This window comes from Pelodiscus sinensis, chromosome 17, assembly GCF_052426305.1.
Source record: "Pelodiscus sinensis isolate ZL-2025 chromosome 17, ASM5242630v1, whole genome shotgun sequence".
Classification (NCBI taxonomy): Eukaryota; Metazoa; Chordata; order Testudines; family Trionychidae; genus Pelodiscus; species Pelodiscus sinensis.
The window spans coordinates 16,264,935-16,280,885 of NC_143068.1; the positions used below are offsets into that span (position 1 = coordinate 16,264,935).

Genomic DNA, 15,951 nt, shown 5'->3' on the forward strand with positions numbered 1-15,951 from the left:
AATGTAACAGACCTGGAGGACCTGGAGGGACCTGGAGGGAAAGTGTTTTTCCGACCATTTACCATTAACTTTTGCTGGAACACAAGTCAAAGTAGGATTAAAATTCAGAGCTGAAGGAGAAGTCACAGTGTAATATGCTCTAAATCCCAAAAAAATCATTCCAGAGTCAAAACATCCTTTGGCATCTCCTGCGGGTTTTTTTAAATTGCTCGAATGTTTATGGTAGCAGAGTTACTTAAATGCAGTGTTTCCCAAATGATGTTCCGTGGAACCCTGGGGTTCCATGAAGTGAAAATAAGAGTTCTGCGAGAAAATTCCATTACAATAACATTTTATTATTTACAAAAATAATGATTAATATTAATGCATATTAGTTTTTTAGCTTTATTTTTTGTACACATTAAATGTGATTTTTTTAAAATACGTGCAATTAAACTAAATGTTGATCTCATGACCTTGTTTAGCATTTGTTTATTATTATCCTTACTTATTTGTGGTCTACTTTTTCAGCTCCCTATATGAGACTGTTATTAAGGGTTCCGCAAAATTCTTTTAAGTTTAAAAGGGTTCGGTGGCCAAATAAAATTGGGAAACGTTGCTCAAATGGATTAGAGTCTTAGGTTTTTTCTGGGTCCATGGATGGTGTCACATTGTAGTGGGGTTCTGCACAGAGATGTTGACCAGAAAGTACATAACTCCCAGGGAATATGGACTGGAAAGAAGGTTTGGCATGTATTCTTTCACACCTAGCCCACCAGCTTATGCATGAGAATACATACACTTTGTTCCTATTTTAGCCGAGAATCATTTGCTTGAGGGCGGGACTGTGTTTCATGGTTTGGAGAATACATCTGCAGACTAACACAATTTCACAGCACCCATGGGCACCCATGCTGGTTCTGTTTCCCATGACTGGCTAGACTTTGGCTCAGAGTTTCTCAACACTTGCCAGAAGGTGGTGATATGGACTTCTAGACCTACTGGACCGGCACCTTCTTGTCTTACGTAAGATGAGCTTCCTCTCTGGGCTTGTTTAAATACTATTGGGATTTTACAGCTGCTCAGATCTATCCCCAGGAATCTGAAAGATATAGATCACAGTGGGAAAGGTCTCAGCTGTTCAGGAATACGTGGTGCAATACGTTGTTGGCTTCCTGTGGATAAAAATGGGGTTTGTTGTGCTCTCTGCCTTTACAGTCCTTCTGCATTTACATAGGCTTGATGACCATGTGCTGTGTCTGAGCCCGCCTATATCATGATTACAAAAGCTACTTACGGTTTTACTGAGATTGGAGTAAGGAGGGGGCTCAGGCTGTTACTCTAACTAGTTTTAAAGCCCTTTTCAAATGCTGTGTAATTAAAGCAAGAGTAAGATCTCTTTTTGGTGTGGGCCTAGAAACTGATTCTCCATAGAAATGGAGCCTGGTTTGCTTGGAAACAGCTGGTTTCAGGTATTACCTGGGAAAGAGCAGTGGGGCCCCTCCTCATGTCTCTCTTTCAGTCTCTCAGTCTGCAAAGTGCTGTTGTGATGCTTTCAAAGACAAAAACACTTACTACAAAATGAGCAAAACAGCTCAGTAGAAAAACAGCAGCTTTACGCAAGGTTTGCTTCACTGGGTGAAAAGCCAGCAGGGTGGAATCAAAACAACCCCGGAACTTTGATAAGTTCTCTAGGGAGAATGAAAACAGATAAGACTTTCCAGCCTTTGGTTTTGTTGTAACATGCTGGAAAGGGTCACAGGACAGGATGATTATCCTGCACAGAGATCTCTTGTTTCCTGTGTTTTCAAACCTTGTGCCCTCTCTCTCCAACAGGGATACTTAGGTGAGCTCTTGGTTTTTTTTATTAACTTAGCTGGAGTTATGTACTTTACACCGAACTTCTGGGTCTAGTATAGACCTCGCCTTAGAGACTCGGATGTCCAATAAATGAGAGGAAGGCCAGGGAGGCAGTGAAGAATCAGCAGACCCCGTGTACCACAGGGTCCTGTAACAGTCTCGGCCCCTACCTCGGGAAGGGGGGTCGTTATCTTTTGCGGATTTGTCTCTTGGATGGCTCCCCGGTATCCGACCGGGGCGGAGGGGGACCTGGGCCTGCCCCCTCTCCAGGTCCCAGCCCAGGACCCTAAGGGGGGGTCCTGACCGGGGGGGCTACGGCCGCAACGCACCGGTCCCCGGGGTTTCCGACCCCGTCCTGGGCTGCTTCCTCTGACCCTTTCGGGTCTGTATGTCTCAGTCTGGTCCAGCAGGGTTTCGGGGTTGACTCACCCACTCCGATCACGGAGCAGTCGGTTGCCCGTCCTGGGTCCGCCGTCGGTCCTTCCGCCCCGCCGCTGTCCGGAACGATCGTCCTTGCCCCGTCTCACCGGAGCTCCCTTCCCCCTTCTGCGCCCCGGCCGTCCGGCTTTTAAACCCGGTGCTCCTGCTCAGGGACGCCAGCGCATGCCCCCTGCGGGAGGAGCTGGGCCAGTGTATGGGTGGCCCCTCCGGGCGGAGGCCCCTGCGCCTGCACCAGCCGCCAGCCCTGGGCCGGCACATTAGAGCTACTCGGATGTCCCAGCGGCCATTTCCCGTGGTGCCCCTGGCGTGGAGCGTAGGGTTGGGGCTTGCGATCCCCGCCGCCCTGCCCCCGCCTACATCGGCGGCCGCCGCCGAACAAGCGCGGCAAAGCCGCTCAGGTGTTTCGGCGCCTGTCCCCCGCGGCGCCCCAGTGCGGGGCGCGGGGTTGGGGCTCGCGATCCCCACCGCCCCATCACAGGTCCCTAAACTAAAATCCAGAGGAGGAGGAGGAGGAACTAGGTTCCACTGCTGGCTTCTGGAAAAGATGTCATGAAAACACCCTGACACAAGTAGGGAAAAGCTGTGGGAGGTATCACTCCCACAGGAACAGGCAGACAACCCTGCACAGCCAGGGCTGGGGGAATGAGTCTGCTGTGAAGTCAATGTAGGTGGGGGATTAGAGCCATGTCTGTTTGAGTTTGGTTTATAGTGTCTTTACCCTGAAAGGGGGAGGACTACACATGACGGGACCGGAGGGCCCACGTCAGGAGAAGGGGCCACACTCAAAGGTGCAGAATGAGCATGACAGAAGGAGAGTTGGTACAGAAGCAGAGAGGACCCTTTTGACAAAAGGCCATGCAAAGCAGAAAGGATCTTGGAACTTGAATCTGGTCTCAATTATGTGGTGTAGATCAGGAGTACCTCTATTGGCGTCAGTGGAGTCACTCTGGATCCACAGCAAAAAGAAGACAGATATGTGACAGATATTAGTCACATCACTTAATGCATTCCCAGAAAGTGCTCCGCTACTGGCATGATGAAGGCAGTAAAAGAACCAAGATAGAATAGAATAGAATTTGCTGTTTCTTACAGCTGCATGGGGGAAAAAGCCAGAGATCTTACAGGGATTTTTTTACTATAAAAAACATATCAGTCATGTTTAGGAAAGCAAATATCATGGGATGCTCAAAGAGGGTCTGAATTTTGCATGCTAATACATGTGTATTTCTTTAATTAAATAGTATTAATAGTGACTCTATTGCAATAATGTTCCTTCCAAGTTGCATGGCTGAATATTAAGTCTATAATGACTGAAGAATCCTGTGTAAATAATACTGTAGCACTGTTCCGTGCAGAAATGTTTTGCATTCTAGCTGTCAGAGGCGTCTGGATGTATTTGAAACATTGTTGATGAAAGTTTGTCAACACTGCATTGGAAAATGTGCCCTTTGTGTTTTTAGGGCTTAATTCACTGGCAGGAAAGTAGTTCACTGATGATTACTAATTTGGAATTCCAGTTTGTCTTTTCTAAGCAGTTTTGCAGCCGTTTCCCAGCCAGGTATGTCTCCAGTTATGGTAATTATCTTTCAATTGGGAAGCTAATTGACTCTGCTGCAGCGTATGGAATAAATAATGTTCCTATGGTAGCCAAAGGCTTAGAATGCAAGATGTCTCATTTCCCTGAATTTTCTTTCTTCCTCAGAAATTGGGCCTTTTGTGAGAGAGATGAGAGGTTTGAAGCTGGATTTTTGTTCCTTCCTGGAGGTAACGAAAAAGAATGAGAGTTTTGCAAAGCGGAGTGCAAGTTTTGCTTGATTCCCTTTACCCTTGTTCATTGAAGAAGTGCTTACTCATGAGTCCCTTTGAAGTCAGATGTGTGCATTCAAGTTAATGATGGGATTGTTGCTGGATAAAAGATTTACAGGGTCAGGATTGAAGAATTTGACCTAGAAATGGGTCTCAAACAAAATGCCAGACTCAGAGGCCCCAAACTTTAAGGAAAATGAGACCAAAATCTGGATATGACCTTTAGCTGAGACCCATATCTGCTCATACTGTGATTCCTTTAAGGAAGCACCTTTTGTCCAAGTGTCTCTAGATATATTTATACTGCAAGTGAAGGATTGTAGTAGCATGGGTAAATGTACTCCTGCTGTCTTCAATCTCGCTAGCATAAATAACACTAGTAATGTAAGCTTCAGCAAGGCTAGCAACCAGAGTACAAGCCTTCTGGGTAGAGCCTCCAAGGATACAAAATGGGTATCTGCATCTGCCAAAATGAGTAGTGGATTTCTGCAGATGCAGATACCCATGGATATAAATTGAATTGCAGGGCTCTACTTCTGGGAATCCTACCTGTATAGTCTGGTTGTTCTCCTGTGCTTACATCTACACTACTAATGTTTCCTATACTAGCTGAATTAATGGCAGCAAAGATACACCTCACCATGCAACATTCCCCTCTTTACTTGCAATGTAGACATATCCTCAAAAGTAGTTTACAAACACTGCACCATGCTTTTGATTCTTGTTCATAGACTCATAAATTTCAAAGCCAGCTTAGATCTTTATGCTTATCTAATCTGCCCTCTTGCATTACACAGCTCACAGACATCCTCCAAAATAATTCCTGTTTGAACCCCTGCCATTAATCCTTGCTGCCATCCCAACCCCACTACACTCTGCTTTTTCTTTTGCCAAAGATACATTTAAAAGAATCCTTTTATGTAAAAACATGCTCAAGTGCACATTGTTTGGTTGATTTCAATGAAATACCATCCTTGCTCAAAAAGAGTGATTATTTTGCATGACAGTTGTAGATGGATTAACTGGGGTCCAAAGAGGTTAAGTGACATGCCCACAGTCACACTTTAGTACGTGGCAGAGTTGTGATTCCGGTTACCAGGCACCTAACAAGAGATCATAGGCCAGCTGTATACATTAATGTAATTCTGCTGATCTGGAAGGAGCTACACTTAAAAGTTGGCCCCACATTTCTCCTCTTTCCCCATGATAGTCACTGCTCTATCCCTGAGAGCTTAACAAAATGACATGTTCTAAGCCTCTAGAACACAAAGTTCATTACATAGTATAAACTGATACAAACTTTATGGTTCTAAATGTTTTATGCACTAGTCTCTACAATGCTTCACTACACTGAAGTCCTTTTAATAGGCCAGATTGTATACTTAACAGCTAGTTTGTCTAGAATCACTGTCTATTTTTAAAATGGAAGAGGCTTCCAGATTTCAATTTGAAAATATTTTGTTCAAATCCATTTTACATTTACGAAGCATGGTATGTATTTGGTTTAGAGAAGTTGAAACCATAATCCAGCATGGTTGACTAAATTTCAAACCACCATTTTAAAAAAAACATTTTCATCTGCTGATACTAAACATTTTGATCATTCAGAATGTAAATTGCATTGCCTAAAGATACTGATGGGTTTGGGTGTAAACAAATACGAATCAGGTGTTGACTGATTCATATCCAACATTATTGTCTGGTTCATACCTTCTATGACATTTTTTTCCCCATCTTCTGTAATTGCTTTAATGTTAAATAGTTTACATACCTGTGCATTTAATAGCAATGTTCTTAAAAATGGGGGGGGGGGGAATTGAGCAGGGTGCAGAGAGGGAGAAGCACAAGTAATTAAAATATCATTGTTACAATTGATTGGAATGTTATTCTTTCAGTGCATGTTATTGTACTGTCATCTGGAATGTATTCCCTGGAGAATCAAGGGGTGGGCATAGAAGAACAAGGGAGGCAAATTCCTAGTGCTGCATCCCATAGCAATGGACCCAAACCTGATGTACTTGCTCTAGCATGATTCCCTGTAATGGGGTGGCCTGCTTCAGGTCATTCCTAAACACACCCCTACGAGATGGTTAAAGCTTTTCCCGGTGGTGTGACCTCACCTAGTAAGCTCTGAAGGCCATCTGTTGATCAGCCCTAGCCTCTATTTGTTTTGCAAGGAAGCTGAGTCTATAAAGAGTTTAATTACACCACAGAAGCGGTTTTCTTTTTTACTAAACAAATATTTGCAACCTATTCTGGGTGAGCAAGCGTTCAAAGGGGAGGAAAAACAGGCAGCTTGCCATTCATGTGGTCTGGAAGGCATGAGGGGAAGAATTTTGGTGGGGAGGACGTCAGGGGTTCAGTAGTTGGGTAAAGCACCCTTGTTCCCCATTCCTGAAACCCTATAATCTCAATGATCCGGAACATTCTTCACAAAGCACCAGAAATCCACACCATCGCCCTACTTCCTCTCTCCCCTAGAGGGGGGGATAGACATGCACCCTCATACTTCAGCATGTGAGCCAACCTCTAACTGATGGTGATTACAAAAACACTGTCCCAGAAGCCACTTATTGTTTGGAATGTCTTTGACTTCAAGTATATTTCAATCATGGGTAGGAAACTGACTTAGCTGGGGACTAGTTTTTTTCCTCATGTACCCTACAGCAGGAATGATTGGAGGCCCAGGTCATTTGCATGCTGTTTTCTGGACAGTAAGAATACAGGGAATGAGAGAATATTCTGTAAAAAAGTTTATTTCACTGATTTAAAGAACAGGCTGTGTAAAACATTTGGAAATCACAAGAATATGAGACCTAAAATAAAAATATTTTAAATAAGTGTTTGTAATACAAAACAATCTTTTGCTCTGGTAAGTAATCTTTCCAAATATTTGAAAGATAGAACATATAGTTAGATACTACATATATACATCTTAATTTTTTTTGAACCAACACCATTAAGATGTAAAAACAAATTCATTTGGATCTTTAATAATCAGTACAAAAGAAAACAACACAGACATTCTCTAAAACATTGGAATCTGTTTTTAGAATTGCACAGGCAAAAACATATCCAAGTAATCTGCGCATGTAACTGTGTGAGAATTAATAATTGTGCAAGCAAATGATTGTTTGGGTGTCTCAGTCATTTGCACATGTAATTCTAAACCCATGAGCCTGGAGCTACCTCAGAAATGTTCAGGAGTTTCAGCTGGCTAACAACCTTGATTTTCCTTTTCAGAAGGAAAATTGTTATATTTTTTCAGCATAGCCCCCTGCCTATCAGTGCATTGTTGAGCTCCCAGTAAAGTGTGCTTGTCATCTTCATTATGTGTGGATTCAGAAATGTTTTGATTACAGCTGTTTTATCCTCTTCTCCAATGCAAGAACTTCTCTTTCTATTTCATATGGGAGGTCGGCATTAACTTGCTCTTCAAAATATTTCTTGATTTCTTTCACCTCTTTTTCCCAGAACTCTTTGGATATATCAAACAGTTCCGTCATGTCAATGCCTTCCAGGCCCTTCAAGTTCAAGGCTGTGTCCGCAGGGATGTAGCCTATAGCAGTTAGCTTGGCACTGGCCTCTCCACGGATTCTGTTGAACATCCATTCCAGCACACGGGAGTTTTCCCCATAACCAGGCCACAGGAATTTTCCTTGCTTGTCTTTTCGGAACCAGTTCACGTGGAAGATCTTGGGCAGTTTTGCAGAGGGGCGATGTGCCATGCTAAGCCAGTGGGCAAGGTATTTGCCAAAGTTGTATCCAAAGAAAGGCCTCATGGCAAAGGGGTCATGCATAATGATTTTTCCTGTTGAAAGAATGTACAATAGAAAGTTAGAAAATACATTGCTTTCATTCAACATTTTAATTTGTCAGCAAAAAGAGGTTCAGGAATCTGAGCATAATCCCCAATCTACAAATGGAGAAACCGAGGCAAAAACTGATTAAGAGCCTGAATTTCAGAGGTGCTAAGCAAGGTCAACTCCCGGTTAAATAAATGAATAGTATAGGTGGTCAGCACTCTGAAAATTCAGCCTTACATGTCTCAAGTTGGGCTTTTCAAAACCAGCTTGCACTGCCCATTCCATATGTGCTCGGTAGTACAACAGAAAACTTTGGTGACTTGTGTAAGAACACACAATGGCTCAGTATCAGATCTTTCAACTCAGACTGCCACATCCTGTGTCCCCGCTTGATATTACTCATACTGAATTGTTTTGTACTCATGACTGAATTTTAAGTTAGCATTTTCTTAGCTCCAAGAATATTTTTGTATTTTGAAAACTGCACAATTCACAAAATTAACTCCCATGAAACAGACTTTAGTGTATATCCCAGTTGGGTATCCAGAAGCGCAACTTTTAAAATGGAAAGGCAAATTAGATTTTTATTTACCTTTGTGCTCAGCAGCTGCTGTTGCTTCAGACCGCATAGCTGCTCCTATAAATACTCCATGCTGCCAGTTAAGAGCTTCATATACTAGAGGCACACCTGTAGAGAACAAAAACTACACTAATTAAATGTCCAAAAGTCTTTACTATAAGAGCGTTAGCTACCTGAGGTACTGCAGTATGCATGATACCAAATAATTCAGTCCCTCTTTTTCCTGTTACATAATTCAGTTCATTTTCCCCTGCCCTCTCTTATTAGAAAATTAATTTAGGCCAAAGTTCTCTCTGTTTCCTTTCTGGCCCAAGGAATCTTTAAGTATTTGAAGCTGTTCCACTGTGTATAAATGCTTTGAGTCTGTGGGCAAGAACGAGAGAAAGACAGATGGACTGTGTAGTCTGGTGATTATGGCACCCATTCCCTAGAGATGGGAGATCTACTCTACTCTTTTTTTAATTAGCCAAATGGGACAACTGAAATAGGAGAAACTGAGGAAGCTTCATATTAGAATATCCCATAGTTTAGTGCTCCCTTCAGAGATAAGAGACCTCAGCGCAGAGACTTCAGCACAAATCCTTTCTCCCAATAAAGCAGAGGAGAGAATCAAGCCTGACTGAGTGTCCTACATCCTAGGGAAGTGCTCTAACCACAGGGCTAAAAGTCATAAGGTGGGCATCCCTTGCAACTTGATTTTTGAATGGAACTTGGTCCAGTAGGCAGCCTCAGTTCCCCATCTTTAAAATGAGGATAATACTTCATTTCTCCCACTCTCTCATTCAGGGCTATCTAAATTATAAGTCCCTTTAAAGCATGGACTGCCTCTTATTATGTATCTGTCCTATATCTATCACAATGAGGTCCTGATCTTGACTGGTGCCTGTGAGTGTTAATACAGATAATTATAAAGTGTGGGACACCCAAAAACCAGTGGCCACTTATTTAAAATGTGGTTTACTAATCTAGTGATTTTGCTTCTCTAATTTCTCAGGAACCCTCTCAATAGCAAAATCATGTTTAAACCTAACTATTGCCAGCAATTTCAAGTATGCAGTGGCTAGCGCGTTGGTCTTGATACACATTATTGCAGCTCTTACCAGCAGGTCTACGACCTCCAAATATTATACCCTCAATCGGCACTCCTTCTGGAGATTCCCATGCAGGGTCAATAATTGGGCACTGGCTGGCAGGGGAGCAGAATCGAGAATTGGGATGGGCACAAGTCTCTCCTGTACAGACCAAAATATTTCATGATGGCAGCGTTAACTTGAAATATACACGGAATTTCAAAAGTCTGCCAAACATGCAGAGTTACCATTCTCCGGGCTCCACTTCTTATTCTTCCATGAAGTCAGTGTCACTCCTGGTGCAAGCGGTTCATCAATGCCGTCCCAGTAGACACCTCCATCACTGGTTTCTGCCACATTGGTGAAGATGGTATTCTTGTGTATGGTCTTCATGGCATTGGGGTTTGTCTTTACTGATGTCCCAGGAGCAACTCCAAAAAATCCATTTTCGGGATTGATTGCTCTTAAATTACCTGGAAGGTAGGTTTTGTATCATTGTTTGGCATCACTTAACTCATCATTTGAAATCTCAGCAGACTAGGATCCAGATCAAGGGTGAGAAAATACTGACCTGTGGGCCAGATTCATTCTGCCAGGGTTAGCTCCTGGCAGACCCCGACTGCAATATTTACCTGCACAACCGCAGGTACCAGAGATCACAGCTCTTATTGACCACGGATTACCGTTCCCAACCAATGGGCACTGCAGAAAGTGGTGTCCAGGTCCACGCGACTTCCAACTGTTCCCATTGGCCAGAAATGGTGATTCACAGATCCTGTTGGCGGTGTTCACCAGTACCTGTGGCCTAACCCTGGTGAACCGCCACTGTGTTATTGCCCATCCAGATCCTGCTGCCATCAGCTTCAGAGAAACATGGTCACAGACTGAAATGAGAGACTGATCCCTAGAGTAATTCAGCCTTAAAACAAGACAAGTTACCTTGCTCATCGAATTTCATCCAGGCAATATCATCCCCAACACACTCAATTTTCCATCCTGGCAGAGTTGGGTTCATCATAGCCAAGTTAGTTTTTCCACATGCACTGGGGAATGCTGCGGTAAAGTATTTCTTCTCACCCTCTGGATTTGTGATACCCAGGATCTATTGAAAAAAACATCCCTGTTTAATATGCTTATTTTTTCCTACACTTGTATTATTTCCAGGAAATAAAATAGTAATAATAAGATATGTAGGATTTGCATTAAATTATATGAAGATTTTTTAAGAAAATGGTCTTAATATTAGATTTGAGCAAATAATTTGCAAAATAATATTTTATTTGACAAAATGTCCCCACGCGGAATACATGAGAACAGATCATAGATTTTTCAAATTTATTCACATGTTTATTCAAACTTTATTATGTGTTCCAAAGTGCACTCAAGGAGCTCAGAGAAGGAAGGGAAAAGGGAGATTGAGGAAGATCAATTTTTTTTTAATGTAGAGATTAAAAATCTTTAAACTTTGAATATTTGTATGTTGCTGAGCTGTGATAAATAATCAGGAAAGCCACATGGTATTTTTTTAGTACCCTGAGTGGCTCAGCATGGCACAAATATTTTCACAGATGTCTTTGTCATGAATACTCATGTGCATGAGTAGGAAATTCACTTTCCAAGACCATTTTGTAACAGGGAAATTGATTGCTCAAGTGAAAGTGGAACGTGAATACGGGAAGGGCATGAACAGAGCCAAACACAATTAATTTTTAAAAAGCAAATGAATATTTGCAAGATTTTTTTTTTTCATGCGAGGTTTTTATATTAAAGACAAATTTACAAATGCTGGACCCTATCCTGCAAGCTGTTGCTTGCATGTAGAAGGCCCTTATTCCCATGTACATCCTTATTAAAGTAAATAGGGTCTGCACAGGTACTGAGGTCTGACTGCATAGAAAATATTTCAGGATCAAGAGCCTAGACCAGCAGTTCTCAAACTTTTTGGGCTCCGGAGCCCTTTACATGTGTAAAAATTTATGTGGAGCCCCAGCGGTCCACTGATTGTATGTGTTGTACCTATAGATGTTTCCAGTTTGTCAACCTCGCGGAGCCCCTGAAGATGTCTTGTGGAGCCTTGGGGCTCCGCGGAGCACAGTTTGAGAAACACTAGCCTAGACAAACATATGGAAATCTTCCTTAGCTCCCTATTTTTCTAATTTCTTCTATAAAATGCTTATTTATCAACAACACAAGTAGTTCCCTATTTCTAAATAAGCTCATTGTTCATTATGTAATCTCATATCACAGGAATTTTCATGCCAGAGGGTAATTTCACTAATATCAATTCATGTCATATTCATGTTGAGCTGTTTTGAGATTTAATTGCTTTCAAAAAATGCACTTATGATTTTAACAGCTCTTACCAGCATGTGCTCAGCAAGCCAGCCCTCTTCCTTGGCAATTCTGCTCGCAATCCTGAGGGCAAAACACTTTTTCCCCAGTAAGGAGTTTCCTCCATAACCACTGCCAAATGAGACGATCTCTCTGCGATCAGGAATCTGAGCAATCAGAGTCAAATCTGGGTTGCACGGCCAATTGTTGACTAGTGGTTCTGCAAAACACAATGTGCTACTAGTGAATATAGGAACTGCCAGATTGGGTCAGACCCAAGATCCATCTAGTCAGCATCCTGACTCTGACACTCACCAGTTCCAGCTGCTTCAGAAACCCTGCGGTGGGTAGCTGTGGAATAATCTGCCCGCTAGGAAAGCCTTAAATAAGTCCTCATTCCTTCACCTGCCAGTGTTTCCTCTAAGATGAGGACATGGGCAGCCACCCAGGAGAGATTCAAATGCCACCCGGCTGATTAGCAGAGCACCCACAGCCAGAAACAGTCAGCAGCTACCAGTGGTGCACATCCACATATGCCTCAGTGCAGAGAACAAAATTAATTCCGCACATGGATGGAAAAAAGTTAGAGGGAACCGTGCCTGGGATGTGACCCTGCTTCTGTTGCACTCCAAAGCCTCCCGCTGACTACACTGTCCGTTTTCAGTGTGCCACAATAACAAGATAGGTGCAGCACATGTGTAAGAATTAGCCAGAGTTAATGGATAGGATAATTACTTACTTTTTAGTGGTAGAGGACACCCAACTGAATGAAGACATTTTACAAACTCTCCATTCCCTAGGGCTTCCAAGATAGCTGTTCCCATCCGGGTCATGATCCTCATGCTGGCCACCACATAGGGGGAATCTGTCAGCTCAATCCCAATCTTGCATAAAGGAGACTCAACGGGCCCCATACTAAATGGGATGACATACATTGTACGTCCTGTGAAGCAGGAGTAGAGGCCCGTGAGTGAGATGTGACCATGGAGAAAAACTGTGTATTGTTGGAATAGTCATTAAAAAGTACATTGTCCCTTTAAACTTTTGCACTTCTCTAAAAACTCTTGCCTTTGGGAGATGGTCTCAGAGGATATTTATAGATTTGTAACATTCCTATTTGTTGGGTTAGGTAAGAAAAGGTTTTATTTTTAACTACCTGTAGTTTTCCTGTGTTTTTTAAATGATAAAAGTTGCAGTGCTCTGTAAATCGTCATGCGGTCTCAGAAGGAGCAAGGGGCCAAATTCTCTACTTGTGTAAACTGGTGGAATTCCATTGAAGAGAATTTGACCCAAGGAGTCAGGGCTCCTAGATTCTTTCCTCACTTTCAAATCTACTGCTGACTCGCTGTTGATTTCAGAAAGTCACCCAACCTTCCCAAGTTTGTTACAAATGACTCCTTTACTTCACAGCACTGATGAGTGTATATGTATGTAGAGCTCTGAAATTGAAAGTTCCTGATAAAATGGATTAAATGTCTAACCTTTACGTGCTGAAGTTTGTTAATTTTAGCTAAATAGACTTTCATTTTAGATGTTGATTTTTATTATTGTTACGTGTGAGTTTTTATTATGCCATGTGAATTTTATTTTTACCTTTCATGCATCCAGGGAATCTGGCACTGAAAGCTTTCTCAAAATCTTCTTCTGACATCCAGTGACCCAGCTGGCTAGCTCCAGTTTTGGGGACTGGAATGGTATCTCGCTGCTCCTGAGTAATAATGACTGTTTTGCTTTCAATTCTTGCAACATCCCTTGGATCAGTGAGAGCCAACCAACTATTAAAAAACATCAGGAAATCGTGCTTTGGTCATTAAAAAGTGGTAAGTAGAGTACATTTAATCTTTCACTAGAGTCCACGTGGCACCAGAAGCTAAAATGCTCTATAGGGGATAGGGTGACAGAGTCCATATCCTGCAGATCTCTTTCCAGATAACCACAGCTTATTCAGATAAAGGATCAATGAAATGTGTTCTCTCAAAATAGCTAAGAATATTGCAGAATGAAAAGATGTCCCATCTTTAGAAATTTCACTGTAGTACAGTTACATGTTAATGTCGCTCATCCTCATCTTCACCAACTGTCAGATGGGGTTAACTCACAGGGAATTAAGGGTTAACTCTATTCTTTATTTATATCCGTATACATTGGGAGTTTTGTCAGTTTTACACAGGAATCAACAGAGTGACTCCTATGCAAGGCAAAGGTCCTATAAAACTTTTAAATACAGGTGTAAGTGTTTGCAGGATTGGGGTCTAAGTGAGACCAGAATGTAATCCCTTGCACTGGAAAAGCATTTTGAAGACTCATGGGGCTACACAAGTCAGATGACATAGTTTCTGTTCCTGAATTGGACGATTTATGTAACTAACTAATAGAAAATGGAATAATACCATTTAAATTACCATTGTGTGAATATTCAAGGATAAAGCACACTTTTTCTGAGTACTCAAATGCTCATGAAAAGTAAACACTCAACGGTTTTAAAAACAAGTAGTTTTGTGGCACATTAGAGACTAACCAAAATATACAGAATCATGAGCTTTTGTGGACAAAACCCACTTCATCAGATGAATTGGAGTGGAAATAACAGAAACCAAGATATATACATAGCAGCAGCAGAAGTACCTATCTATTGTAGGACCTGTGTTAATGAGGCTAATTAAGCAGGCTGAATGTGTTCCATTCACAGCTATTGATGTGAAATGTAAATGTCAAAGGCATGGGTTTTGAATATGGTTGAAATGAAATGCCCTTTGAAATGTAAATTTTCATGGAAAACCATTTACCACAATTCTTTCAAGTCTAATCCTGACATTCTTTTGCATGTTACTTACCAGTTCTCATACTTCTTCAGCTTCTTGATCATACCTTGTTCTACCATGAGATCCAGAATGCTTTTGTTCTCTTTCTCTGAGCCATCACAAACATGAATTCTTGCAGGTTGGCACAGCTTGGCGGTGCTTTCAATGAAGTATCTCACTTCTTGAGATAGTCTCTTCAAATCTCCTTGGACAACCTGTGGGGTTATGTTCAGTCGAGTCTTCAGCTGTGGAGGCATTATTGGTAGGCTGCAGTGGATATTGTCTGCAATCAAAGATCAAATGTTTGACCTGTTAACACATTACCCAGCAATTCCTAATGGAAGGAATATGTTTTCCTAAAAATACATTGAATAATAGAATGTGGATTAGATTTGTATCAGACCTGTTAGTCTGTACCCAAAAAACAGGGAGGAATCGTATGGCACCTTAAAGACTTAACAGATTTATTTGGGCATCAGCTTTCATGGGTAAAACCTCACTTTGTCAGATGCAACTTTATCCTCACATCAGGCAGTGCATCTGACAATGTGGGTTTTTGCCCATGAAAGTTGATACCCAAATAAATCTTTAAGGTGCCATAGGACTCCTCACTGTTTTTTGTGAAGTATCACTAAAGGTTACTCCTCTGATACAAATCTAATCCACATTCTTTCTATAATTCAATGTATTTTTAGGAAAACATGTCCCTCATTGATTAGATTTGTGTGCTTATGGTAATAAATCCACATAAAATCCTCACTGTGCATAGATATGGAATTTAAAGCTCTAGAAGAATACACATATATATATAGAAGCTCTACTTACTTTCTTGTAAACAAGTTCTGAGAGAATTTTGCTGCTGCTTCTAGCCGCTGTTCCGATTTTTGTCTACTTTGGACTGTTCTTGTGATTGTTTATTTCTAAGGAGGATTCCTCCTCTTTTAAATACTCCTGACATGCTGGAGTCCTTCCCACCAGCAGAGGTGAAGCAGGCTAGTTGTCCCCATATGTCATCACAGGATAGCCCTTGGAACAGTGCCCTGGACAGTTGTCGTCATGACCAACTGACGAAAAGAAGCCCTGAAGAGGTAATTATTTAACAGGCTTGATTAATGAATGCTTGAAGCAGAGATTCTCAGCCCTTTGATTTGCTGTTGAAGCAATTATGAAACGTGTTGGTTTGGCCAATCTTTCAGCTAGTGCTGCTCTGATGTAAAAAGTGTTGCAACACCTCAATATGTGAGAGAGGTTGTGCGCAACAAGAGGCTGGAATTGGA

The 15,951-nt window shown here is 41.8% G+C and overlaps 1 protein-coding gene and 1 long non-coding RNA gene across 4 annotated transcripts in view; both read right to left on the reverse strand.

The window, feature by feature from the left end:
- Nucleotides 1-2,587, reverse strand: part of LOC112546167 (uncharacterized) — a 68,853-nt gene extending 66,266 nt beyond the window's left edge. Inside the window, exon 1 of the long non-coding RNA XR_003089799.3 lies at nt 2,269-2,587. This is a non-coding gene — a long non-coding RNA (uncharacterized LOC112546167). The remainder of the gene's footprint in view (nt 1-2,268) is intronic.
- A 4,237-nt stretch (nt 2,588-6,824) lies between these two features.
- On the reverse strand, nt 6,825-15,720 carry PCK1 (phosphoenolpyruvate carboxykinase 1). 3 transcript variants are annotated; one of them, XM_006125340.5, is made up of 10 exons: nt 15,500-15,718; nt 14,708-14,957; nt 13,467-13,648; nt 12,613-12,816; nt 11,906-12,093; nt 10,482-10,644; nt 9,791-10,015; nt 9,573-9,704; nt 8,485-8,580; nt 6,825-7,897 (listed from the first exon to the last, which is right to left on the reverse strand). In XM_006125340.5, the coding sequence occupies exons 2-10, from the start codon at nt 14,929-14,931 to the stop codon at nt 7,443-7,445; spliced, it is 1,869 nt and encodes a 622-aa protein (XP_006125402.3). In that variant the 5' UTR covers nt 14,932-14,957; nt 15,500-15,718; the 3' UTR covers nt 6,825-7,442. The 3 variants fall into 3 exon arrangements, with proteins under 3 accessions (XP_006125402.3, XP_089625791.1, XP_006125404.3); XM_089769665.1 differs by lacking the exon at nt 9,573-9,704 and having other exon boundaries at nt 15,500-15,720; XM_006125342.4 differs by lacking the exon at nt 15,500-15,718 and having other exon boundaries at nt 14,742-14,881.
- Nucleotides 15,721-15,951: the final 231 nt, after the last annotated feature.